At 46.6% G+C, this 24,710-nt stretch overlaps 1 protein-coding gene across 1 annotated transcript in view; it reads left to right on the top strand.

The window, feature by feature from the left end:
- The window catches only part of Obscn (obscurin, cytoskeletal calmodulin and titin-interacting RhoGEF), a 149,322-nt gene that overhangs the window by 9,150 nt on the left and 115,462 nt on the right, over positions 1-24,710 (top strand). Inside the window, 3 exon segments of the mRNA XM_029560576.1 lie at positions 7,433-7,708; positions 11,740-12,015; positions 20,532-20,807. Of these exon segments, the coding sequence (XP_029416436.1) occupies positions 7,433-7,708; positions 11,740-12,015; positions 20,532-20,807 (828 nt within the window).

Here is a 24,710-nt window from a genome sequence, read left to right as displayed (position 1 = left end):
TCTGCGGGCATTGCACGACATGGGTGCACTTACCTACATGCAGGCAATACACGCATATACATAAAATAAATACAATAAATAAGAATTTTTTAAAAAGTTAAAAAAAATAAAACCTGACTCTTCATCTTCCAGCAGCTATCACATGCCAATAGCTCCTTGGTTAGGGTTGGGAATTCATACCCACCTCCCACCTCTATGCTGGAATTTTTGTCTGGCTTGTGGTTCTGACTTTTGTTTTTATTATTTTATTTATTATTTTTATTTTATGTGTATGAGTGTATTGCCTGCATGTATGTGAGTACACCCATGTCGCACAATGCCACGGAGGTCAGAAGAGGGCTTCAGATTCCCCTGGAATTGGAGTTAAGGACGGTTTGTAGCCACCATGTGGGTACTAGGAACTGAACCCGGGTCCTCTGCAAGGGCAGTCAGTGCTCTTAACTGCTGAGCCATCTCTCCAGCCCGGTTCTGACTTTTTAATGTAAGCATTCATAGGTATAATTTTCCTCTTATAGCTAGCTGCCTTTTCTGTATCTTAAAGTTTCTGATAAGTTGCGTTTTTATTTTCATTTGATCCTAGGAAGTTTAAAAATATCCTCTCTGATCTTTTTTATTACTTAAAGGTTTGTTTATTCTCATTTTTTGGTATAGTTTCTATAGTTATTTCATTCAATTTCTAGTTTTATCATGATAGTTATGATCTGGTAAGATACAAGAAATTATTTCAGTTTCTTTGTATTCATTATGACTAGTTCTATGGCCCAAAATAAGACCTATTTTAGATAGGGTTGTACAGATTGCTGAGGAGACTGTGTGTCATGGAATATTTGTAAATGTCTGCTAAACCCATTTGATTGATACATTACTGATGACGAGTTGTTTTGTAGCAATATTATTGTAGCAGAACTGACTGAGCATTTCATGGTCACCAGTGTTTGTTTTTGGGAATGGGAGCCCCAAAGTTGGTGTGTGTATATTTACAAGTGTTACATCTTCCTGATGGATTGCTCCATTTAGTAATATGTAGTGGCTTTCTTTATCTCTTCTGACTAGTTTTCACTTGAAGTCTACTTTATCAGATATATGTGAGGGAAGCTGGTTCTGCTTGTTTTTATGGTTTATTGACCTCTGTCCTTTAGTGTTCAGTATCTTTACCAGTAAGATACATTCCTCAGAGAAAATTGGTGATTGGACCTAGATTTTCAATCTGGTCAATCAGTATAGTAGTTACTTTTCTGTTGCTGTGATAAAGCACCGTGAGCCCTGCAACTTATAGAAGAGTTTATTTGGCTTACAGTTCCAGAGGGATGAGAGTCCCGCATGACAGGGAGGCATGTTGGCAGAGGCAGCCAGAACAGACAGCTGAACACTTACATCTCCAAGCACTTCAGAAAACGGAAGTGCTTCCCTGGAAGTAGAGCAGGGCTATGAACTCTCCAAGCCCACCCCCAGTGATGTGCTTCCTCCAGCAAGACCGTACCACCTAGGGATTCCATGACCCTCCCAAAACTGCCGCCAACTGACCGAGTGTTCAAATACCTGGGCCCTAGGGGGACGCTTCTCATTTGAACCACCACAGCCAGTCTGTGTCTGTTTGTTGGTGAGTTGAAGCTACATATAAGGTTGTTACTGAAAGACGTTTGCTATTATACTTTTGTTGGTTGTTTTTCTGGTTGGTGGGATCATCATTTGTTCTTTTCTTTCCTTTCTTCTGGTACCAGAGGTTTTTTGGTTTACTGTGTGGACCTGATAGAGTCTTTCCCAGCTCTCCTTGGTTCATCTGTTCTTCTTGTGGTATTTATTCTTTCCTGTTGTCTCACAGTTGACACTGTGTCCCTCCTCTGTGCTTATGGTTCCTTCATGTATCTTCTGCAGTGCTGGCTTGATGGCCATGAATCCCTTCAATTTGTGCTTGTCTTGAAATGTTTTTATTTCTTTGTCAATTTTATAAGATAACTTTGCTGGATATAGCATTCTTGATTGGCCGTTATTTACTTCTGGGGCTTGGAATATATCATTCCATGCTTTCCTGGCTTTTAGGTTTCTTTGGAGCGATCTGATGCTGTACTGATATATTTGATGTTTCCCCATTGCTGACTTTAGCATTGTTTCTTTGTCCTGTACCTTTGGCATCTGTACTAGAGCATCTTGTGGAGAGGTTCATTCTTTGGCCATGTCTACTTGGGGCGCTTAAATGCACGCTGTGCTTGGGTAGCTATTTCTTTCCCCAGATTTGTGGAATTTGGGGCTATAATTTCAGTGAGTAGATTTCCTACCCCTTTATTTGTTTTAGCTTTAGCTCCTTCTTCTACCCCATGGACTATTGGGTTTGGTGTCTTGGCTGTATCTCAGAGTTCATGGAAGTTGTGGTCATACTTGTTTATTTATTTTTTCTTTACTGATGTCTGAATGTAATATTTCCTTGACCTTGTCCTTCATCCCTGACACTCTTTCTTCTGTTCAGTCTAATCTACTAATGGTGATTTTCACTGGTTATTATTTAAACCATGGAGCATTTCTTTTTCAACATTTCTAGTAAATTCTTTTTCAAATCTCAGTTTTCTTGCTGTATTTCTCTTCCATGTTGTTGATTTTCTGGCTGGTTCTGGCTGGTTTTCTTTTCTAGGACCTGAGTTGATTTTTTTTTTTTTGTCTTTTTGAGACAGGGTCTTCCTGTAGCCCCAGCTGTCCTGGAAGTCACTATGTAGACCAGGCTGGCCCTGAACTCACAGAGATCCGCCTGCCTCTGCCTCCCGAGCGCTGGGACTACAGCCGTGCCACCACGCCCAGCCTGAGTTGGCTTTTATACTTCACTCGTGTGTGTTTGTACCCTCTTTGAAGCCATTGGTCGTTCCTTACAAGCAAACTTTTCACTCTTTTGTCTGGCATTTTACCTCCTTCAGCACCTTTGGCTTCAGTGGCTGAGGAGTTCGGTCTTTTGGAGGGGTCATGCTGCCTTGGTTTTTCATGCTTCGCTTCTGTGTTGTGATTTGCAGTCTGTTCGTAGATATAGCTCTTCAGGTTTTATCTGAGAGTTTTGTTAGGGAGAAGACCTCATTGGAGGACTCAATGCCTTGTGCCACTCAGAGAGGAGAAAAGAAACCGTGATAGCCACAACACTGAGCCACAAAATAAACTTTGGATTGATTAAAGCCAGTTACGATTCCACCAGTGACCATAGAGAAGAGAGCGGTAAAAGTATTGTAGAGTAAGCTGTGAAGTTAAAAATCAAATAGGGTAAAAGTATGAATAACGAATGCAAGAAGGAAAAGGACAGGAGAAGGGAAAGGGAAGGAATGAACTAAGCTAATAAAAATAAGTAGGCACAGCACAAGAGAAATGTAGAGAAGGTAGAGAAAAGAGCAAGAGATTAAAAATATCACAATAAAATGCATAAGCAAGATCCAGTGAACATAAGAGGGACAGAATTGAGATAAGGGTTAGAGTGTAGTGACAGTGATGTGAAAAACGCAAAGGCCAAAGAACCTCAAACACAAAACCATGTGTGGGACCAGCTTCCTTCTGAGCTCTCTGACGCTGGAGTCTGCCAGGTGGGTGGGGTAGTCGGTTGATGTTGGAGACTTCTGTTTCTGCTGTTCACACTGGTGCCAAGCCTGCAGTGGTACCTGCTGCCACTGACAACATTAGTTTTGCATCCTGTGGATCAGAAAAATTCTCATTTGCTGCAGGGGATGCCCCCATCCCGAGTTTGAACACTTTGGGGCGGATAATGTCTAAACCAAGGGTTATCTCTTGAGTGTGCTGGGCATGGGGGAGGCAGGTTGGGTATTGAGATCTGTTACTGGGGGACCCATCTCAGTGCTTTCTAATCCTGCTCAGTACTGAACACCCTGATGGATGGAACAGGCTGTGAGGAGTGTCCACTGGACCCAGGCTTCAGACTTCTCAGTCTCAGAGTGGGAAACAACACGGCTTCCATGGAGTCCAAGCTGCGCACTGACCTTTAGCTCAGGGCTGTCAGTTTCTAAGGTTGTCCTGCTTCTTGCTGAAGAGGGTGAGGACAACTTAAGGCCTTACTACTGCCTCCTTGGTACCACAGGCTCCCAACTGGGGCTGTGGCCTCATAACCCCTTGCTCCTTGTGCTCAGGTTCTAAGGGTAGCTCAGGTTTGAACAGCAGGTTCCCTCTCAGGATGGCACCCAGTCACTGTCCTCTGAGCCTTGGGGAGTGACAGAATGAGTCTCCTCTTGACTACTGACCAATCCTACAGGAGAAGTCCCAGTCTCTCCAGAACCCCAGCTGGATTTGAGGATTGTGAGGACTGTGTGTGGGCAGGACCACTGTCTGTCTTTTCACAGGACCCCCAGCTTTCCTTCAGCACGAGGCTTCTCTCCATAGTGCAGGAGCCACGGGCTACTTGCTCCGCCGTACTGTGTTGCCCTCCTGTCTCTCATCGCCTTCCAGCTGTCCTCTCCTCTGCCATGGTTACGGATGCTCTCCACTCATTTGCTCTTTGGATTAGTCTGTTCTTGTTACCCAGACTCTGCTTTTCTCCCTCACCACAGGGCCCGGTGTTCAGTCTTGGGCTAGGTAAGCCTGAGTGCTAGAGGGAGCCACCGAGAGGTGTGACGGTCAATGCAAGCCGCTGGGGTGGTTTGAGGGCTTTGGGACTGATATCCCATGATATCCCTGTGGACACTCCTCACAGCCTTTTCCACCCATCAGGGTGTTCAGTACTGAGCAGGATTAGAAAGCACTGAGCTGGGTCCTCCAGTAACAGATCTCAATACCCAACCTGCCTCCCCCATGCCCAGCACACTCAGGAGATAACCCTTGGTTTAGACATTATCCCCCTCACTGACAGAAGGTGACTGGAGTCTCCCACAGGGTGGAGGGGAAGAAAAGCCCTCGGATGTGTCTTCCCTGAGGAGAGTGACCACCGGCCTGTGTCCTTGTCTGTCCAGATGTGTGTGTTTGTTTATCTTCCCCCCACAGACTGGAACCCTCCATAAAAGACTTAGCACAGGATGTGGTCTCAGCAGGCAACATATCACTGATCCCCACTAGATGCTCATATCGGGTGCCCTGCACTCTGGTTGTGGGGAGCCACTGCTAGAAGTTCATATAGGTTGTGCCCACACTCTGTGTTGGGGAGCCACTGGTTTCCCTGCCACCTCAGCTTTGGGCAATGGAGTTCATTAATGACAAGTAGAGGACCTATGGAAGGAGCCAGCAGACTGGGAGTCTGCCAGGTCCAGACACTTGCAAGTAGCTGTTGAAGTAGCTGAGAACCTGGGTGAAGGAGTCAGCATGCGGAAAGGCTGAGATGCCGTAGAAGGAAAGACCCATACAGGACTCGAAATGAGAAGCGTAGAAACAGAGACTTCCAACCTCAGTGGGTGGTTCTGTGGCCAGTGCATAATCTAGTGAGAGTTTGTTCAGTAGAGGACAGTGGCAGACCAGGGAAAGGAAGGGTGACTGGGACTCACAGATGGACATGTGTGGAAAGGACTCTGTGGCTGGTCACATGGCTTGTGGGTCATGTTGCTTGGAAATATCTTTTTGCTTTTTTTTTTTTTTTGCATGTGTGTGGTGTGTATGTATGCATGTTCACATATGTGTGGGGTGCATATACGCATGTGTGTCTGGGGGTCCAAGGCTGACATCATTTTGTGTTGAGGGTAAGTGCACAACCTCTGTCATCAGGTGGATGGGCTGTGATCCTGAGGTGGCAGAGTCTGCTGCAGGGCTCCAGAGCAGTTCACGTTCACAGCCGGGGCCACTTGCTTTGTGCCTGCATTTCCTGGGGACACTGATTTCAGCATGTCCTGTGTCTCTGTTTGAATCCTCAGTCACCAGCTGGTGTTAGAGACTGGGAAGCCAATGTACAGAGAGGACAAATAACTTCCTTCAGAGCCACAGGACTGTGGCAAGCGAGCCTTGGTGGGCTGAAGTGACGTGACAATGCTTTTCTTTCTTTAGGTGGGAAAAATGTGGATGGCTGTTGCATTTGCTTTTTTAAAATCGTGTACGTGGCCATTGTCTTTTCTTTTTTCCTACATCATTGTGGACGGCACTCAGGGCCTCATGCATGGTGGACAAGTGTCCTCTCTGCTATACCCTGGCCCTGTACATACTCTTTGTTACCCATGGAGCAACTGAATGCTCATGTCACCTGGAAATAGGATATGGGCACCAGGAAGAAGAAACAACCCACAAGATTTAAAACTAGACGTTCTTCAGAGCCATACAGACTGTGTGTGTGTGTGTGTGTGTGTGTGTGTGTGTGTGTGCAAGATATGGAGATGCTTGGGGGTATATTTTATTTTAGTTTGAAATTTTAAAAAATTATTTTACTTTTATGTGTATGAATGTATTACCTCCATGTATGCAAGTGTATCTGTGTTTTGCAACACCTGTGGAGGCCAGAAGAGGGCGTTGGATCCCCTGGAACTGGAGTTATGGATAGTTGTTAGCCACCATGTGGGTGCTGGGAACTGAACCTAGGTCCTCTGGAAGAGCAGCCAGTGGTCTTCCAGAAATGAGTGGCTCAGAGATGCTGAGTGATCTCTCCAGTTCCCGATTCTTCCTTCTACTATGTTAGCTCTGGAGGTCAAATTGAAGTTGTCAGGCTGGGCAGCAAGTGCCTTTACCCACTGAGCCATCTCACCCACCCTCAGTTATATTTTAATTCATTTTTGTGTGTGTATATTTTCTGGTTTTCAGTGCTTATTTGTACACACTTGTACCTTAAGCTTGTTATGAGTGCATGTGACTTCTAAGAGAAAAATGCATCTGTCTGAAGTCAAGTTTACACAGAGAGGACCAGCGATAAGGACAGTGGCTGCTTTGGAGGGGAGCCAGGCAGGAGCTCTGGGGTAGGGTGTGGATGCTGATGCACAGCTGTCAGATCTCATTTAGTCCTGCACTTGACTGCACCACCTGTACGTTTTGTCCTAGTGAATAAAAATGGGTAACAATTTATGTATACCCTGAGGCTTCCTCTCCAATGAGGGAGATCTCAGTAGACATGGGGAGGCACTGATTTAGTGTAAACAGGGCAGAAGTGATAGGGATGGGCTCTCTGGATGCTGGTTTCTTTGGTTCATGGGGCATAGAGGAGGTGCTTATCACTGACCCCACAGGGGCCTACATGCAAGGCCCATGCAGTTTTGAACTCTTGGCCTGTGTCCAAGCACATGAAGCTGGTGGCTTTTCCTTTAGAATGGCCGCTGTCTTGAATGCTCTTTATTGTAGCACAGTGTACAGCTTCTGACTTCCAGAACTTCTGCTAAGAATAGCTGATAGGCCTTCAGACACATTACCATTCTGTGAGCCTCCAGTACAAATGTCCATGTCTTGGGCTGCTGTTCTGGGTTACAGGCCTGTTGAACAGTGAACACCTCTGAATGTGAACTTGAATTTCTTTGCTTTGGACTCTCTAACCCTGTGTACCCCTGTCTGTCCCCAGAGCCCAAGGTGGTGTTTGCCAAGGAGCAGCAGGCACGCAGCGAGGTGAAGGCAGAGGCAGGGGCCGGCGCCACCCTGAGCTGCGAGGTGGCCCAGGCCCAGACAGAGGTGACGTGGTTCAAGGACGGGAAGAAGCTGAGCTCGAGCTCGAAGGTGCAAGTGGAGGCCTCAGGCTGCACGAGGAGGCTGGTGGTGCAGCAGGCGGGCAAGGCCGATGCCGGGGAGTACAGCTGTGAGGCCGGGGGACAGAGGGTCTCCTTCCGCCTGGACGTCACAGGTCAGTGGTTAGACACTTGACCTCATCATGAGACAAGCTTTGGGGAAGTGTTTCAACATGGGCTGGGTGGTGGGTGTGTGGCTGAGGTTTCAGGAAGGCCTGTATTGGCACATTCTCTACTGCTGAAAACAAATAACAGTTAAATAAGGTCTGAGAGCAGCCTGTCTCCACCTCACCATTCTTTGGAGCAGGAAGTGAAGCATGTTCAGTGGAGATAGCTCATCTCTGCCCCATGTGGTGTTCCTGGGCTGAGAATCCAAGCTGGCCTTATGCTTGCCTCTGATGTCCTCATGAAATGGCTCTGAAGGAAGGGGATGTCTGGGATGATGGGCTGTTCCTTTAGTAATGGTGGCTGGCCTCAGTCCTGTGTCTGCACCCCCCCTTTCCTTTATCCCTCCCTCCCTTCTTTTCTCCCTTTCTCTCTCCTTCCCTCTCTCCCTTCATTTCTTTATAATGCATTAAGTCCAATTAGTGCTGTCCATATGTGCATGTGTGTCATTCACTGAGGCATGGGCTAGCTAGCAATGCCCCCCGCCTCCAAGAAAAGTGGCTTTTCCTCCCTCAGCAGCCGTCAACTGCCATGAGCTCTCAGTGTGGAGCATTCTTGGCTCATGTGTAGGAACAGGACTGATTTCTGTGTGCTGACCTTGTGTCTGCAAGCATTGCTGAACCTGCTTATTAGTACTAAAGTTCCTTTGTGAGTTCCTTAGACTTTCTAGGTGCAAGGCCATGCTATTTGCAGGTAGAAACAGCTTTCATTCTTCTGGCCTGGACACCTCTTTTGTTTGGTCATTGATTCTACCTTCTACTTACTGTAGGTCTCTCCAGGTTTTCTGTCTCGAGACCGTTGCATTAGTTTGTTCTAAAAGTGTGCCCATTTCATCTAGTTTGTCTTATTTGTTGACAGTTATTTATAATGTCTTCTTATAAGCCATCCATTTATGTAACGTCTGTCTTGATGACCCCACTTTTATCTCTGATTTTAATTGAGTTATCTCTCTTTTTTCTTGGTCAGTCAGCTAATGGTTAGTCAGTTTGGTCTTTCTCAAAGAACCAACTTTTTGCTTCCTGAGTCTTTCTACCATTTCTTTCTTTCCTTTTTTAAAAGATTGTGTGTGTGTGTGTGTGTGTGTGTGTGTGTGTGTGTGTGTGCGTGCGCGTCCAGAAACAGGCACTGGATCCTGAAGTTACAGGGGCTTGCCCAGCTTGTTATGTGGCTTTCGGAAGTTATTGTTTTCCATGTTTTATGGCATCTCTGTCATGTTTTGAACATGGAACCAGCTTTGCACTCCTCACAGGCTTGTCAATGAGCACAAGTCATGGTGCTTGCATGGAAAATTCTTAGCATCCTGGCTGTGACATTTCAACTCACTCAGGCAGGTGCTGGAGGCAAATCATGTGTGACTGGGACCCAAGTGGGCTCAGCAAGGCCAAACACTCATGTACATTTAAACCTATATTCAGAAACACATATATACCTAAGCACAAAATAGACACATGTATACATCATTAAAGTGCATACCTAAACATGTAAACATATATTATGCTTATACATACATATAGGCACAACACCTGCATATGCACACATGCACGTTTGTCCCCAATACCCATCCACATTTAAACACGTACATATTCACAACATAAATTATGTACAATACTCATACATATCCTTACACATACTCATATGTGTGTATACCACCTCCATACATGTGCACACAACTAACATGCTCACACAAATGCAATAAATGTAAATACACAAATACATATTTACATATATATAGTACATTTAAATACACATACCCACTCAGAAACATGTACACATATCTGTGCATACACCTAAACGGCCATATAATACATTACATAAAATATATGTGCACAGTCACCAATGTCTCCTCGGTTAGGAGCGGGGTTTCAGAATTCCTGTGCTGGGATTTGTCTGACTTGAGTTTGTGCAGGTCTTGTGCATGCTGTTACATCCAGGAGCTATTGGCAGCTGATGGCTGCTGGGGGAGGGAGAGTTGGTTTTCTTTAAGAGTGTGGCCCTTGGCAGGCTGACGAAGCGCTGTTGCATGGCCACACACTCAAGGGTATGTGGGCAGCAAAAATTGGACTTGGTGAATTTAAAAAAAATTGAGGACACAAAATTGGATCAGTAGTGGAGACAGAGTTGATCTTGGAGGCATTGGGGAGAGGAGTGAATATGGTCAAAAACATTGTATGAAATTCTCAAAGAATGACTGGTAAAGACAGAAAGTATACACACAAACACACACACACACGCACACATGCATTTAAACACACACTGATGAACGCTGGCACACACAAAGTGATATGCATACCAAAGAAACAAGGTTCCTGAGCTGGTGGCTTTTTAAAATTTACTTTTATTTTACATGTGTAAGTGTTTTGCCCACATGGATGTAAATGCATCTCCTGCATTCAGTGCCCATGGAGGTCAGAAGAGGGCATTAGATTCCCTGGACCTGGAATTATGGACAGTTGTTAGTTGCTGTGTGGGTGCTTGGAATTAAGCCTGGGTCTTTTGCAAGAGCAGCCAGTGCAATGCCACCTCTCCAGCCCCATTATGTTGGTGGCTTTGCATTGTGGCGGCCTTAAGAGGTGGTAGAGCCTCAGCAGAAGGTGATGAGGTCATTGGGGATCATGGAAGAGGTTAATGCTAGTGTTGTGAAGTGAGTTAATTTTACCAACAATGGGCTGTTGTACAAGTGGGTCTAACCCCTGAGTGTCTGGTTCCTGTCTTAGCCTGTGATCTCTTGCTCTTGCGCACACTACTACCATGATGTGCTGTAGTCAAGGGGCCTCTGCATGCTGAGCAGATAGGCTGCCTGGTCTTTGCTTTCAACTTATAATGTGGTGAACTTAAATAAAGCTATTTTTTAAATGTTTGTTCTTTGGGGCTTTTTTTTGGTCTTTTTGAGAGTCCCAGGTGGTCTAGAACTTGCTATGTAGACTAGGTTGGACTTGATCTCACAGAGAGCCACCTGCCTCTGCCTCCGAGTGCTGGGATTAAAGGCATACACCACCGTGCCCTGCAAACCCGTTTTTTAACATGCACTACTTATTTTATAGAAATGGAAATATCCAGTTATAGAAATAGAAAATGGACTACTACAAATTTGTAATTTGGAAGTGCATTTCAAAGAGTGTGCTCATTCTGTTGGACCATCCCGCACACCTGGAAACATCTGGAGATGTCCAGATGTCCACTAAGAGGAGCGGTCCTTTGCACATTCCATTCCAGGAGATAGGAGTTTGGAGATGACATATTTAATTCCTGGAAGGTTAAATGGAGAATCAGTTTAGACAAGGGAAGATCCACAGGTAGGAGGCTCTGCCTTGCTCTGCGTAGGAGATGATGAGGTCTGAGGGGAAACAGTGACTGTGAACGTGAAGAGCACGCACAGCTGAGTGGAATGGCAGCAGAGGGCATGGGGAGGAAGAAAGAGGGAGCTGTGAGGTGCAGTTCAGGCTTAGGCAACAAGGAGCAGAAAAATGACAGCTTCCAAAGTCTGAGGGATTTGAATCCCATACCCAGCTGTCATTCAAAAGTGAAGGAAAACGAGACTTCCAGAAAGTGTATTCAGAGAGTTTACATTCACAAAAACCTGCTGAGAGACTCATTAATGGATAGAGTGCTTAAAGAGAAAATATTTTTAAAAATATTCATTTTTGTTGACATGTTTATGAGTGTGTCTGTGTCTGTGTATGGACACATGCATACAGTGCTCACAGAAGCCTGAAGGGGGCATCAGATCTCCTGGAGGTGGAGTAACAGGCAGTCGTGAGCTGCCATGTGGGTGCTGGGAACCAAACTCAGGTCCTCTGCAAAAGCAGCAAGTGCTCTTAACTGCTGAGCCATCTCTCCAGGCTTTAAAGAGAAAAATCTTATTATGAGTTACAGAATAGGGTCCTAGAGGCACCAGAGTTTGGGGGTCAAGGAGGAATCTCATTTAGTTCTATCAACTAGTCTATATCTTTGACTTTCTATGTCCCTTTCTGTCTGTCCCCAGATCCCAAGGTGGTGTTTGCCAAGGAGCAGCAGGCACTCAGCGAGGTGAAGGCAGAGGCGGGGGCCAGCGCCACCCTGAGCTGCGAGGTGGCCCAGGCCCAGACAGAGGTGACATGGCTCAAGGACGGGAAGAAGCTGAGCTCGAGCTCGAAGGTGCAAGTGGAGGCCTCGGGCTGCACGAGGAGGCTGGTGGTGCAGCAGGCGGGCAAGGCTGATGCTGGGGAGTACAGCTGTGAGGCCGGGGGACAGAGGGTCTCCTTCCGCCTGGACGTCACAGGTGGGTGTTGAGACACTAATCCTGTTTGAGTGCTACGAGCCTGAATATGGCCAGGCAGGCCCTGATGTTTTCCCCATTGGGTACCGTCTTTGCACATCTCTTATCCTCTGCCAGCCTCATTCCTCTGCCTGATCCAGGTGGGCTTAGTGGACACATGTTAAGTGTGGCCAGGGTCTCCTTGTATGTCTCAGGAATCTCTATCATGTTCCGTCCCACATTTCTAGCAGCTGTTCATATCCCACCAGTGTTTCTTGGTGCCATGAACTCTGCTCCTACCTGCGTGCAGGGCTGAAGTGACCCAGATCTCTCCACACAGATCTGCACCCAGATCTCTCCCACGGCTCCCTGTCGTTTAACCCAACCCCACGTGAGGCTTCTTATATAGAGAGGTAAGGTGAGGTAAACCAGGGTAAGGGGGAATTTCAGCCACATGATCATACCTGAAGCTGTATCAGCAGTGAATGTGAAGCTGCCAGGGTTTAGATAGGTGTTCTGGACACTCCCCACTCTCTCCTGGGTACGGATGCAGGTTTTGATAACAAGACTTTCTCAGCCCAGTTTGCTTGAACCAGCGACTTAAGGTACCAGAAGCTTAACGCAGCCACCAAACGTCAATCTAAGACGGTGGTTCTCACACCAGTGAGGATTAAAGATGCAGACACTTGTGGGCATAAGTGAAGTGGAAACAAACTTATTAACAGAAATTAAGGAAAAGTGAGAGAAACTCCCTGGAGTGGGTGAAATTCCCAAGAGACTAAAAAGGCTTTTAGCTTCTTTGTCCAGGCGCTTTGACAGGACTCATGGCAGAAACTGGATAAAGACCAAGTTAACATTGTAGCTAACCAGTGAGAGAGCCCTGTATTCTGTCTATGTTCTCCTGGCTCAACCAGAGAGAGGATCATGTCCTGTTCATGCAGTACCTGCCCATTACAGGGGGTTGAAGCCCCTCTGTCCACTTCTGGCTCCTGCTTAGTTATTGACCTTGACTGTGTGCACCTGGTCAGGTGCTACCCTCTGACCTTGCCCATGTCTCCAGTGGTGTTTATACCCTAAGTCCTCTTTGTTCTCAGGCTACTGTCCTATTAGCTTTCTATTGTTATGAGAATCACTGACTGTATTAGTTGCTTTTCTGTTGCTGTGAGAGAAACACCACGACCAAGGGAACTTATCAAAAGAAGAGTTTATTTAGCTTACAGTTCCAAAGGGACAAGAGTCCATCATGGTGGGGAGGCGTGGGGGCAGAGGTGGCTAGAGCAGGAGCGGAAGCTAAGCTCTCACATCTTCAGGTACAAGAAGCAGAGTGTGACTGGAAATCTGGCAAGACTTAAGAACTCTCTAAACCCACCCCAGTGATGTGCTTCCTCCAGCATGGCCACATCTCTTAAGACCTCCCAAAACGGTGCCACCAACTGGGGACAAAATGTTCGAATACTTGGAGCCTATGGGGGACATTCTCATTCAAACCACCACACTGACCAAAAACTATTTGAGGAAGAAAGGGTTTATTTTATCTTATAGCTTAAAGTTAATCGTCGAAGGAAGCGAGGGCAGGAACTCAAGGCAGGAACTGAAGCAGAGACCATGGAAGCCTCGCTTCGCCTGGCCCACTCAGTTATCTTTCCTTTCTTTTAATTTTTTTTGTTTTGATTTATTTTTATTTTATGTGTATTACGAGTGTTTTATGTGCACATCTGTGAGTGTATCATGTGTGTGCAATGTCCATGGAAGCTAGAAGAGGGTGTCCAATACCCTAGAACTGGAGTTGCAGACGGTTGTTAGCCACGATATGGGTTCTGGGAATTGAACCTGGGTCTTCTGCGGGAACAGCCAGTGCTCTTAACAACTGAGCCATCTCTTCAGCCCAAGACTATCCATTTTTTACATTTTAATGTCTTTGAAATCAAGATGTGTCTTATAATTGATAGATTATCATGTTTAAAAATTTTATTTTTATTTTATGTGTATGAATGTTTTCTCTACAAAGTGCACCATGTACATGCAGTACGCACAAACGCCAGAAGAGGGAGTCAGATCCCCTGGAATTGGAGTTATCAGTTATCTTTATTATACAGTCTGGGCTCACCTGTCCAGGGATGGCACGTCCTACAGTGGGCTGGGCCCTCCCATATCAACCAGCAATCAAGAACATGCCCACAGACATTTCCACAGGCCAATCTGATGGAGGAAATTCCTCAGTTGAGGGCTCCTCCTCCCAGGTGTCTTTTTTTTATGGTCTTTTTGAGACAGGGTCTCCCTGTAGCCCCAGCTGACCTGGAACTCACTATGTAGACCAGGCTGGCCTTGAACTCACAGAAATCTGTCTGTCTCTGCCTCCAGAGTACTGGGATCAAAGGCATGTGCCACCAGCCCAGCCCACGTATCTTTAGTTTGTGTCAAGTTGACAAAAACTAACCAGCACAATTGACTCCTTATCAACTTGGCACACAACACATCACTGATAAACCATTTATATTAATATCACAATATAAACAGAGCACAGGAGCTGGAGAGGTGGCTCAGCAGTTAAGCACATTGGCTGCTCTTCCAGAGGACCCTGGTTTGGTTCCCAACACCCTCATAGTGGCTAACAACCATCCATAGCTCCAGTTCCAGGGGCTCCCGATACCCTCTTCTGGCCTCCACAGGCATTGCATGCATGTGGTACACTTATATCCATGCAGGCAAAACATTTATACACATAAAAAAATACACAGACGAATAATAAAAAAACAACATAGTACAACCTTAAAAGTCCAACAGTCTTTGAAACATTTAAAAACTAAAATTTCAAAGTCTTGGGGGCTGGACAGATGGTTCAGTGGTTAAGAGCACTGGCTGCTCTTTCAGTGGACCTTGGTTCAGTTCCCAGCACTCACATCCCACTTGGCAGCTAATAATCCTCTGTAAGTCTAGTTCCAGGGGATCCAATGTCCTCTTTTGACCTCCGCAGCCATTGCATAACACAGATGCACTTATATACATGCAGGGAATACACTCAAGCACATAAAATAAAAAAAAAAAACAACAGTTCAGGCTGGGTGTGGTGGCACATGCCTTTAATCCCAGCACTCGGGAGGCAGAGGCAGGTGGATCTCTGTGAGTTCAAGACCAGCCTGGTCTACATAGTGAGTTCCAGGACAGCTGGGGCTACAGGGAGACCCTGTCTCAAAAAGACCAAAAAAAAAAAAAAAAAAAAAAACCAGTTCAAAGTCTCTTTAAAATATCCAGTCTCATAACTGCGGCCTCCTGTAAAACCTTTATTTCAAAAGGAAAGAACCAGGACACCTAGTAAAACCAAAGTCCAGCAGTGTAGCTCAGTGTCCGATGTCTGGGACTCAGTCATGATCTTCTGGTTCCAAAGGACGTGGGCAGCTCTACCTTTCACTCTGTCCAAAGCACACGCAGCTTGTTTCACGGCTCAGGCTCCACTCCACACCTGCTGCTGTCCTTAGTGGTCGCCACATGGTCCTGGAGTCTCCACTGCAGTTGAGGCTGTCCCCTCACCCAAGGGCCTCTCCTGGCCTCTCATGGTGTCAAGCCTCAGCTTTTCTTCATGGCTCCTTCAGTCCTGGGGTGTCCACTGCACCTAAGGCTGCACCTTACCAATGGCCTCTCCTGGTCTCACAGGGTGCCAGACCTCAGTTGTTCTCCATGACCCCTTCATGTCTTCAAAACCAGTACTATGTGGGAGACTCTTGTATATTGCCAAGTTCAACTACCAGCTTGAGATGAAGTTTTGGTCACTGTGCACCACAGCTTCTGTGGGATGTCCCTGAGGAAATACTTTCTGGAAGATTTTGCCTGAATGATACCGGTCTCTCACTAAATCAGTTGATTTTTCCAGTCCCAGATGATGGTACATCTATTGTCCCAGTAAAGCTAAGGTTTCATTTCCACAGATCCATAATTCAAGTATATTACAAAAATGACCCAATACTCTTTGCTTCCCTCGAAGAAAATTTACCTGGGCTTATGATTCCAAAAGGAGAGTCTGTAATGGTGGGGAAAGCATGGTGGGGGAGGTGACTGGAGCAGAAAACTGAGAACTTACATCTCCAGTGGTAAACAGGAAGCACAGAGAGCAAAACTGGAAGTGGATGAGGCTGTGAGCTCCAGTTGTCCCCAGTGACACACTTCCTCCAGCAAGGTCACACCTCCCAAACGTCTGCAAACAGTGCCACCAGCTGGAGACTGGAAGCAGTGTTGGAGTATGTGGGAACTGTGGTTTTGTGTGAGAGGTGCTGGGGCTTCTCTTGGGTTCAGTATGTGCAGAGCCTGGAGGATGCTCTACCCTCCAGCCACCCCATCTGTTTTAGTTTCTTTCTTATTGCGGTGATAAAAACACTGACCAAAACCGACTTGGGGAGGTTTATTTGGCTTACGAGCACAGTCCATCATCAAAGGAAGCCAAGTCAGGAACTCAGGGCAGGAACGTGGAGCACAGACCACGAAGGAGTGCTGCTTACTGACTTGCTCCTTTAGCCTGTGCTCAACCTGCTTTCTTATACAGGATCACCTGCCCAGGGTGGCACCACCCACAGTGGGGCTGGGCCCTCCCACATCACTCCACAATCAAGAAAATGCCCCACAAACATGGCCACAGGCCAAGCCCTGGAGGTAATTCCTCAATTGAGGCTCCCTTTCCCCAGGTGTATCAAGTTAACAACTAAAGCTCTCCAGCACACCATTCAAATCTTTCCCCAGTGTGGCCTTTCTGACCTAGACAGCGTCTCTGACTCTGTGTGTCTCCGTCTGTATCCAGAGCCCAAGGTGGTGTTTGCCAAGGATCAGCAGGCACACAGCGAGGTGAAGGCAGAGGCGGGGACCAGCGCCACCCTGAGCTGCGAGGTGGCCCAGGCCCAGACAGAGGTGACGTGGTTCAAGGACGGGAAGAAGCTGAGCTCGAGCTCGAAGGTGCGAGTGGGCCGGGAAGAAGCTGAGCTCGAGCTCGAAGGTGCGAGTGGAGGCCTCGGGCTGCACGAGGAGGCTGGTGGTGCAGCAGGCGGGCAAGGCCGATGCCGGGGAGTACAGCTGTGAGACCGGGGGACAGAGGGTCTCCTTCCGCCTGGACGTCACAGGTGGGTTTCTTGAAGTTCTTTTGTTCCTTAATGCACACACTAGGCATAATGGTGAGGTACTACTCTGTGGCCTATTTTCTCAAAAAGTTTCCCTTATAACCGCCACTAGCCATTGCTAATTACATTCAGAGCGCCTTGATTTTGTGAACTGCTTCTTATTTTTATTTTTTTACTTGCTTAAACTTCTCAACAATTCTATGAGGAAGAATTATGATTATTCTTATTTGAGATAAGGCACAGGCGAGCTTTGAACTGGCTAAGATGTGCTTGGCCAGAAAGCTGCAGAGCTAGGATTTGGGCCCAACCTCCCTCCCTGCCTCCCTCTCTCCCTCTCTCCCTCTCTCCCTCTCTCCCTCTCTCCCTCCCTCCCTCCCTTCTTCCCTTAATTTAATAGACTCTATGGATTCTAGATTTGGTGTCCATGTGCATACACCCCACACACCCACACAATCACACACATTCACACATCCACATCCACACACATTCATACACATACATACACATACACTCACTCATGTACACATGCAAACACATCCACACACATATCCTACAGTTAATACCCACATCCACACATTCACACAAACTCTCACACATACCCTTACACCCCCACATTCATACTTACATATATACACACATCCCACATTCAAAACCACACATACACTGTCACACACACTCATATGCACACACATATATACATTGCACACTCATACTAATAACCCCCACACTCACACATGTATACACACTCATACGCATCCACTCTCACCCCACACATTCACACCCCCACACCTCTACCTTGTGCTCACACCCACACATACATTCACACACATACCCATACACTCACCCACTCATACATACATACACACATACCCACACTCATACACACCCCCTGACTTAGTTTGTTCTTCATTGCTGTGACAAAACACTCTGACCAATACCAACTTGGGGAGGAAAGGGTTTATTTGTCTTACAACTCCCAGGTCGCAGTTCATCAGGGAGCCCAAGGTAGGAACTCAGGGCAGGAACCTGGAGGCAGGAGCTGGAGCACAGGCCATGGAGGAACGCTGCTTACAGGCTTGCTCCCTCGGCTCCTGCTCAGCCTGCTTTCTTATGCAACACAGGCCCACCTGCCCAGGGATGGCACCACCCACAGTGGGCTGGGCCCTCCCACATCACTCATCAAGAAGATGCCCCACAGACATGGCCACAGGCCAGTCCAATAGAGGCAATTCCCCAATTGAGGCTCCCTCAACCCAGGTGTGTCAAGTTGACACTAAAGCTATCCAGCACACCCCCATTCACACAATCACACACATATATACATATACATACACATACACACATACCTATACATATACACATATCACACACACAAACACACACATGTTTTAGTGCTGGATGTTGAACCAAGGTCCTTTCACATCCTAATTACACACTGTCCCACTGAGCTCTAGCTTCAGCAACGTTACCATATCTGATTTGTTTTCTTCCATATTTTTGGAGGGACTGATCATGGCTCCACTCTTGTCTGAGCTCTAGTAAATCCATTGCTGTGGAGCCCAGTGACCTAATGGCCCCACTAGGCCCCATTGTTCTTTGTAGTTGGGGCTTTTCTCACCCTGTGCACATTTGTACTTGCCTCCACACGATGGTGAGGGTGTGAGCTGCTCACTGCAGACCTCCCAGCTCCCCGCTGCCACCCGAGAGGCCTCCCCTCCCCTTGACTGTGGAAGTGACTGAATGAGTGACTGCTCCGGCAGATCGGGATTACTGAGATTCTGTGGCCTTCACCCTCATACCAGTGTGTGCCTTTGAATATTTATGCCAATGGCAACAATTGTAGCAGTGCCTGTGTAAATTACATTAGTGATTAAATAAAATAATTATTTTAATATAGTTAAATTACCTTTCCAATTTAAGTTAGGACAAATTCAATTTTGAACATATTTATTTTTATTGTATGTATATGAATGTTTTCCCTGCATGTATGTAAGTGCACCCATGTCATGAAATACCCATAGAAGCCAGAAGAAGGTAATGATTACCCCCGAACTGGCGCTATGAATGGTTGCTAGCCGCCATGTGGGTGCTTGGAACTGAACCCAGATATTCTGTAAGATCAGCCAGTGATCTTAACCACTAAGCCATCTCTCCAGTCCCAAATTATTTCTATTTAAAAAGGAAAGCATCTTTCAGATGTGAAAACGAGGAGATGTGGAAGCTGGTGCTGAGTGAGGTGCTCATTAGAGATGAGTGGGACACACACAGGTCAGGAACACTGATGACAGTGGGTGTGGGGAAGGAGGGGTATGTACAGTGCAGTACCCTGTAAAGCCACACAGAGCCCTTTGTGCCAGCAGTTCGGTTACCAAAGATGTACCCAAGGATGTTTTCAGACTCCAGATTTTCTGTCTGTGTGTCTGTGTGTGTGCACCTGAGTGCAGTGCCCACTGAGGCCAGAAGAGGGCATCACATTCCATGTACTTGAGGATCACAGGCAGTTATGAGTTGCCCAATATGAGTGCCTGGGTCCCCTGGAAGAGCAGTATGTGCTCTTAACCACTGAACCATCTCTCCAGGCCCTCAAGGAGGTTTAGAGCATCTTCACTGATTATCTCCAGATGAACAACCCAAATGAGCTGCTAGAAGGGAAGGAAAATCAGTCCATTGTGGTGTTTGTACAACACACTCCTGTGTAGCTAAGGGAAAGAGCAAGCTTCTGCATGCAACATGGATGGCCCCTACAGACATGTCAGACAGAAGTAAACAAACCCACTGGGATATAGTAAATGTGCTGAGGGAGTTGTTGTTGGGCGACTTTCCTATTGGGTGAGCATCACAGAGTGCAGTCACATAATCTGAGACAGCTACAGTGTCTGGGGCATGCCATCTTAAGGAACCATCTTTGTAATCTTGGGTTGAAGCTGAAGTAGTTACTGATGATTACAGAAGTCAGAATAATGGCCATGTATGGGGACCTGTCCACATGGGTGGGGTGCTCTGTCTGTTCACAGGTATGTGTTATCTGAAGTTCACTGAACTGAACAAATGCTGTGCACATTTTAAGTATAGATAACACCAGTGGAGAATGTAGGCTATAGTCTGTAGAGCACACATATCGAGCAGGCTTTGGGATAAATCACTGAGCAACAAACTGGGACCTGCCATTCATATGGCCGAGACAGAAAACTATAGGTACAGGTTCTGGGATAGCCCTAGCCTCCTCCCTCTAACCTTGAAATTGCTCTTGAGTCAGGACATCCCCCAAATGTATACTCAAGGCTCTGAGACAGGAAGCACTGTGTTTGTGTTTGAACACATGTATGACACCTGACATCTATGACCTCAAGGGTTTAGTGTAAGGAACCCTGGAGATTCAGTCTTTATGGAATAAATTGGTACCAACACTGTATCTAACTGTGCATCCCTCCCTGTCCCCAGAGCCCAAGGTGGTGTTTGCCAAGGAGCAGCAGGCACGCAGCGAGGTGAAGGCAGAGGCGGGGACCAGCGCCACCCTGAGCTGCGAGGTGGCCCAGGCCCAGACAGAGGTGACGTGGCTCAAGGATGGGAAGAAGCTGAGCTCGAGCTCGAAGGTGCGAGTGGAGGCCTCGGGCTGCACGAGGAGGCTGGTGGTGCAGCAGGCGGGCAAGGCTGATGCTGGGGAGTACAGCTGTGAGGCCGGGGGACAGAGGGTCTCCTTCCACCTGGATGTCACAGGTGAGTGTTCAGACACCAAGTTAACCTGTGTTCAGGTGTTGGGAACCTGGCCAATGGCCCAGAAAAACCCTGGTGCTTTTCCCACTGGATGCTGTCCCTGTACATTTCCATCCTCCTCTGCCAAACTGTTCACTCCGTGCTGGGATGTGTGTCTGAGGAGGTGGGTGTTGAGACACCAGTTTCCCCTGTGCAGTGGCAGTGACTGGGTGACATCCCTGGCTGAGCCCCGGAGTTCTTTCTGTTATACTTTGTTAATACCTCCTCTTATCCTGTGTACGTTTTATACCTGTGGCTGAGCTTAGGGAGGTTGGAAGGGGAGGGACACGCCCTTCTTATGCACCTTGAGTCATGTCCCACATGGTGATGCTTAGCTATATGTTCCCAGCACCTACCTAGTGTCTTTGTTGGTAGGTGCTGTGTGTGCATCAGTTGGTTGTTGGTTGTAGGATGGCCATGTGGCTCTCGCCCAGCAGAGGTGCGGATCCTTAGACTGGAAGCTTCCAGGTTCTTTCCATAGGTGGTTCTCCATGGCCAGAGGTATTTGAATTCCATTGACCAAGGGTAAAGATATGCCCTAGGCCCACTACTTGGACACACCTGTAAATGTCTCAAAACCATGTTGGTGATCTCAGAGCTTTCTGTGTCCCATGACCCCACTGTCTCCTTTCCTGTGGACCGAGAGGGCTCCTGTACACCTGACTGTTGGAAAATGCCACCTGTGGATGGTCTCACTGTCCATGCAATGTGTAGGGAGCAGGGACTGGTCAATGCCTGCTGAGATATGCACTGTCAGTGTGGCATGATCTTTTTCAAAGTCTGTCACATGCCCCTATTGTCTTTCATTAGAACATTCTCTGTCAGAGTGGTCCTTGGAGGCTGATGTAGAAAGCTCCTGTGAAGTGGTGATGCAGTGTGCAGCCATGCCGCCCTGGAGCTGCCACTGGGTGGTGTGGGGTGTGGATCTCTCAGCATCTTCCTGGTGACTGGGTGCCCCTGGTCCTCTGGCTCGTGCATGGAGATGGCTGAAAAGCACATTTTTTTTTGTCTTCTTGAGACAGGGTCTCCCTGTAGCCCCAGCTGGCCTGGAACTCACTATGTAGACCAGGGTGGCCTTGAACTCACAGAGACCCGCCTGCCTCTGCCTCCCGAGTGCTGGGACCATAGGCATGCGCCACCATGCTTGGCAAAAAGCACATTTTAAGAGGCTTAGCACCAGGTTTTCATGGACTGCAGGTGCTTCCACATAGCAATGTCTGTAGACATTCGTAGACATTCCTGTAGACATGTAGACATTCCTGTAGACATGTAGATATGTAGACATGTAGACATTCCTGTAGACATGTAGACATTCCTGTAGACATGTAGACATGTAGACATGTAGACATTCCTGTAGACATGTAGACATTCCTACATGTAGACATTCCTGTAGACATGTAGACATGTAGACATGTAGACATTCCTGTAGACATTGCAGTCCTGTAGACATGTAGATATTCCTGTAGACATGTAGACATGTAGACATTCCTGTAGACATGTAGACATTCCTGTAGACATGTAGACATGTAGACATTCCTGTAGACATGTAGACATTCCTGTAGACATGTAGACATGTAGACATGTAGACATGTAGACATTCCTTGGTGTCCTTGGGAGTTGGTTCCAGGACCCCATGTAGAAGCAACATCCTCAGGTGCACCATCCTTTATATACAAGGACGACGTATTTGTATGTAATCTGCACAGGCTCTGTATGTTTTTTTGGTAGATTTTTATTTTATTTAAAAATTATGTATGTGTTTATGTCTGTGTGAGTATGTGCATATGAGTGCAGTACCCACAGACGTCAGAAGAGGGCATCAGATTCCCTGGAGTTGGAGTTACTGGTGGTTGTGAGCCTGACATGGGTGCTGGGAACTGAACTTGGGTCCTCTGCAAGAGCAGCAAGTGCTTTTAACTGCGGAGTCATCACCCCGATGGCTCTGTATGTTTTAGCTTTTCTCTAGGTTAAGTGTACGTGGTGCAAGGTAACTGTTGTCCCGATGGTTGGCCTTCTGTATTATTCAGGGAATAATGGCAGGAAGGAAGCCCATGTTCAGCACAGATGCAGTTTTTTTCTCCCAAATATTTTCTATTTGCTGCTGTTGAATCCATGATACAGAGGGCAAGCTGTACATTCAATTTCGAACATAGCCAATTGACAGAAAACCCTGGTGTTTCTTTGTGAGACATTATTTGAAGAGAATATGACCCTTATTTTATGGTAAAAAGAAATGGGCAAATTGTAACAATTTAGTTAATTCCTAGAAAATTATATCAAAACTGACATAAGAAATAGAAAAACTGAACAACCCTATAAGCTTTAACTAAATGGAAGCAGTTATTTTAATGTTTTCATGGGGAAAGGGCACAGCCCAAAGGTTCTGATGATACCTTCCAAAAGTTCTGTACACAAATCATTCTGCACTGGTGGAGATTCTCCTGGGGCTCATTTTATGGAGACAACATGGCATGGGTACCAAAACCTTACAAAGAAAATATGCAGAACTGAAAGGTCAATCTCATACCAAAGCCAGTTTGTAAACTATTCTGTGGTACCTGAAGACTGTGAGGAGAGGGAAAGCCTCAGAGGGGAAGTTGGCTTAACACTAGACACAGATCCCAATGTCTGTGAATAGATGCAAAGGGAAAACCTGTCAATGCAGATAAAAGTATTTCATAACTTTTCTTTTGGGGGCTGATGGGATGACTCAGTAGGTAAAGGTGCTTGCTGCCAAGCTTGATGATCTGAGTTCGATCCCTGGGACCCACTTGGTGAAAGGAATGAACTGACTTCTACAAGTTGCCCTCTGATCTGTATGCTTGTACATGAGCATATGCATAAGCACACATGACAAACAAAAACTGTAATAAAAATTAAAAAGCAATTACCTTAGGGCTCGAGAGATACCTCAGTAGTTAAGAACACTGGCTGCTCTTCCAGAAGACCAGAGTTCAGTTCCCAGCATGACATGGCAGCTAACAACCATCCATAACTCTAGTTCCAGGGGATCCGATGCCCTCTTCTGGCCTTTGTGGGCATTCCAAGCACGGGTGCACTCACATACATGCAGGCAAAACACTCATATACATAAACTAAAAATAAAGCAAAAACTTAAATCAATTACCATCTCATATTCTGAAAGGTGTCTGATAACGTTCATCATGAATATTTTGTTACATAAATAAACAGGTCTCAGTGAAAAACAGGACTACAGGAAACAGCAGTTGACATTCCACCTCGGGTGGGAGGTTTGTCTTTGAGATGAGAACAAAACAAGAGAGATCCCATCATTGCCCAGTGCAGCATGGCGGATGATGAGACGCACGTGTAAGGCCAAGGGAAACAAGAACGGCATTTACTGTTCTGTCATCACCAGCTCAGAAAATCCCAGATGAATCATTAGACCCTGTGAGAGTCGGGAGGGATCACCCTATACAAAAGAGCCAGTGTGTGGGAAGCACTTCTCCATCTACACATGGCAGCGAAGCCTTGGAAAATGAGATTTTATAAAAGTATTCATAGTAGGGGCTGGAGAGTTGGCTCAGTGGTTAAGAGCACTGACTGCTCTTGCAAAGGACCCGGGTTCGATTCCCAGCACCTACATGGTGGCTACGAACCATCCTTAACTCCAGTTCCAGGGGATCCAATGTCCTCTTCTGACCATCATGAGCACTGCATGACATGGGTGCACTTGTATACATGCAGGCAATACACTCATACACATAAAGAAAATAAAAATAATAATTTTTTTAAAAAAGATGGAGGAGTGGGCTAGAAAGATGGCTCAGCGGTTAAGAGCACTGACTGCTTTTGTAGAGGGCCTGGGTTCGATTCCCAGCACCCACATGGTGGCTATGAACCGTC

The sequence above is a fragment of the Nannospalax galili genome, unplaced genomic scaffold, assembly GCF_000622305.1.
Source record: "Nannospalax galili isolate Female #2095 unplaced genomic scaffold, S.galili_v1.0 scaffold1812, whole genome shotgun sequence".
NCBI lineage: Eukaryota > Metazoa > Chordata > Mammalia > Rodentia > Spalacidae > Nannospalax > Nannospalax galili.
The sequence above is the reverse complement of the archived record's forward strand: the minus strand, read 5'-3'. Positions and strand labels throughout refer to the sequence as shown.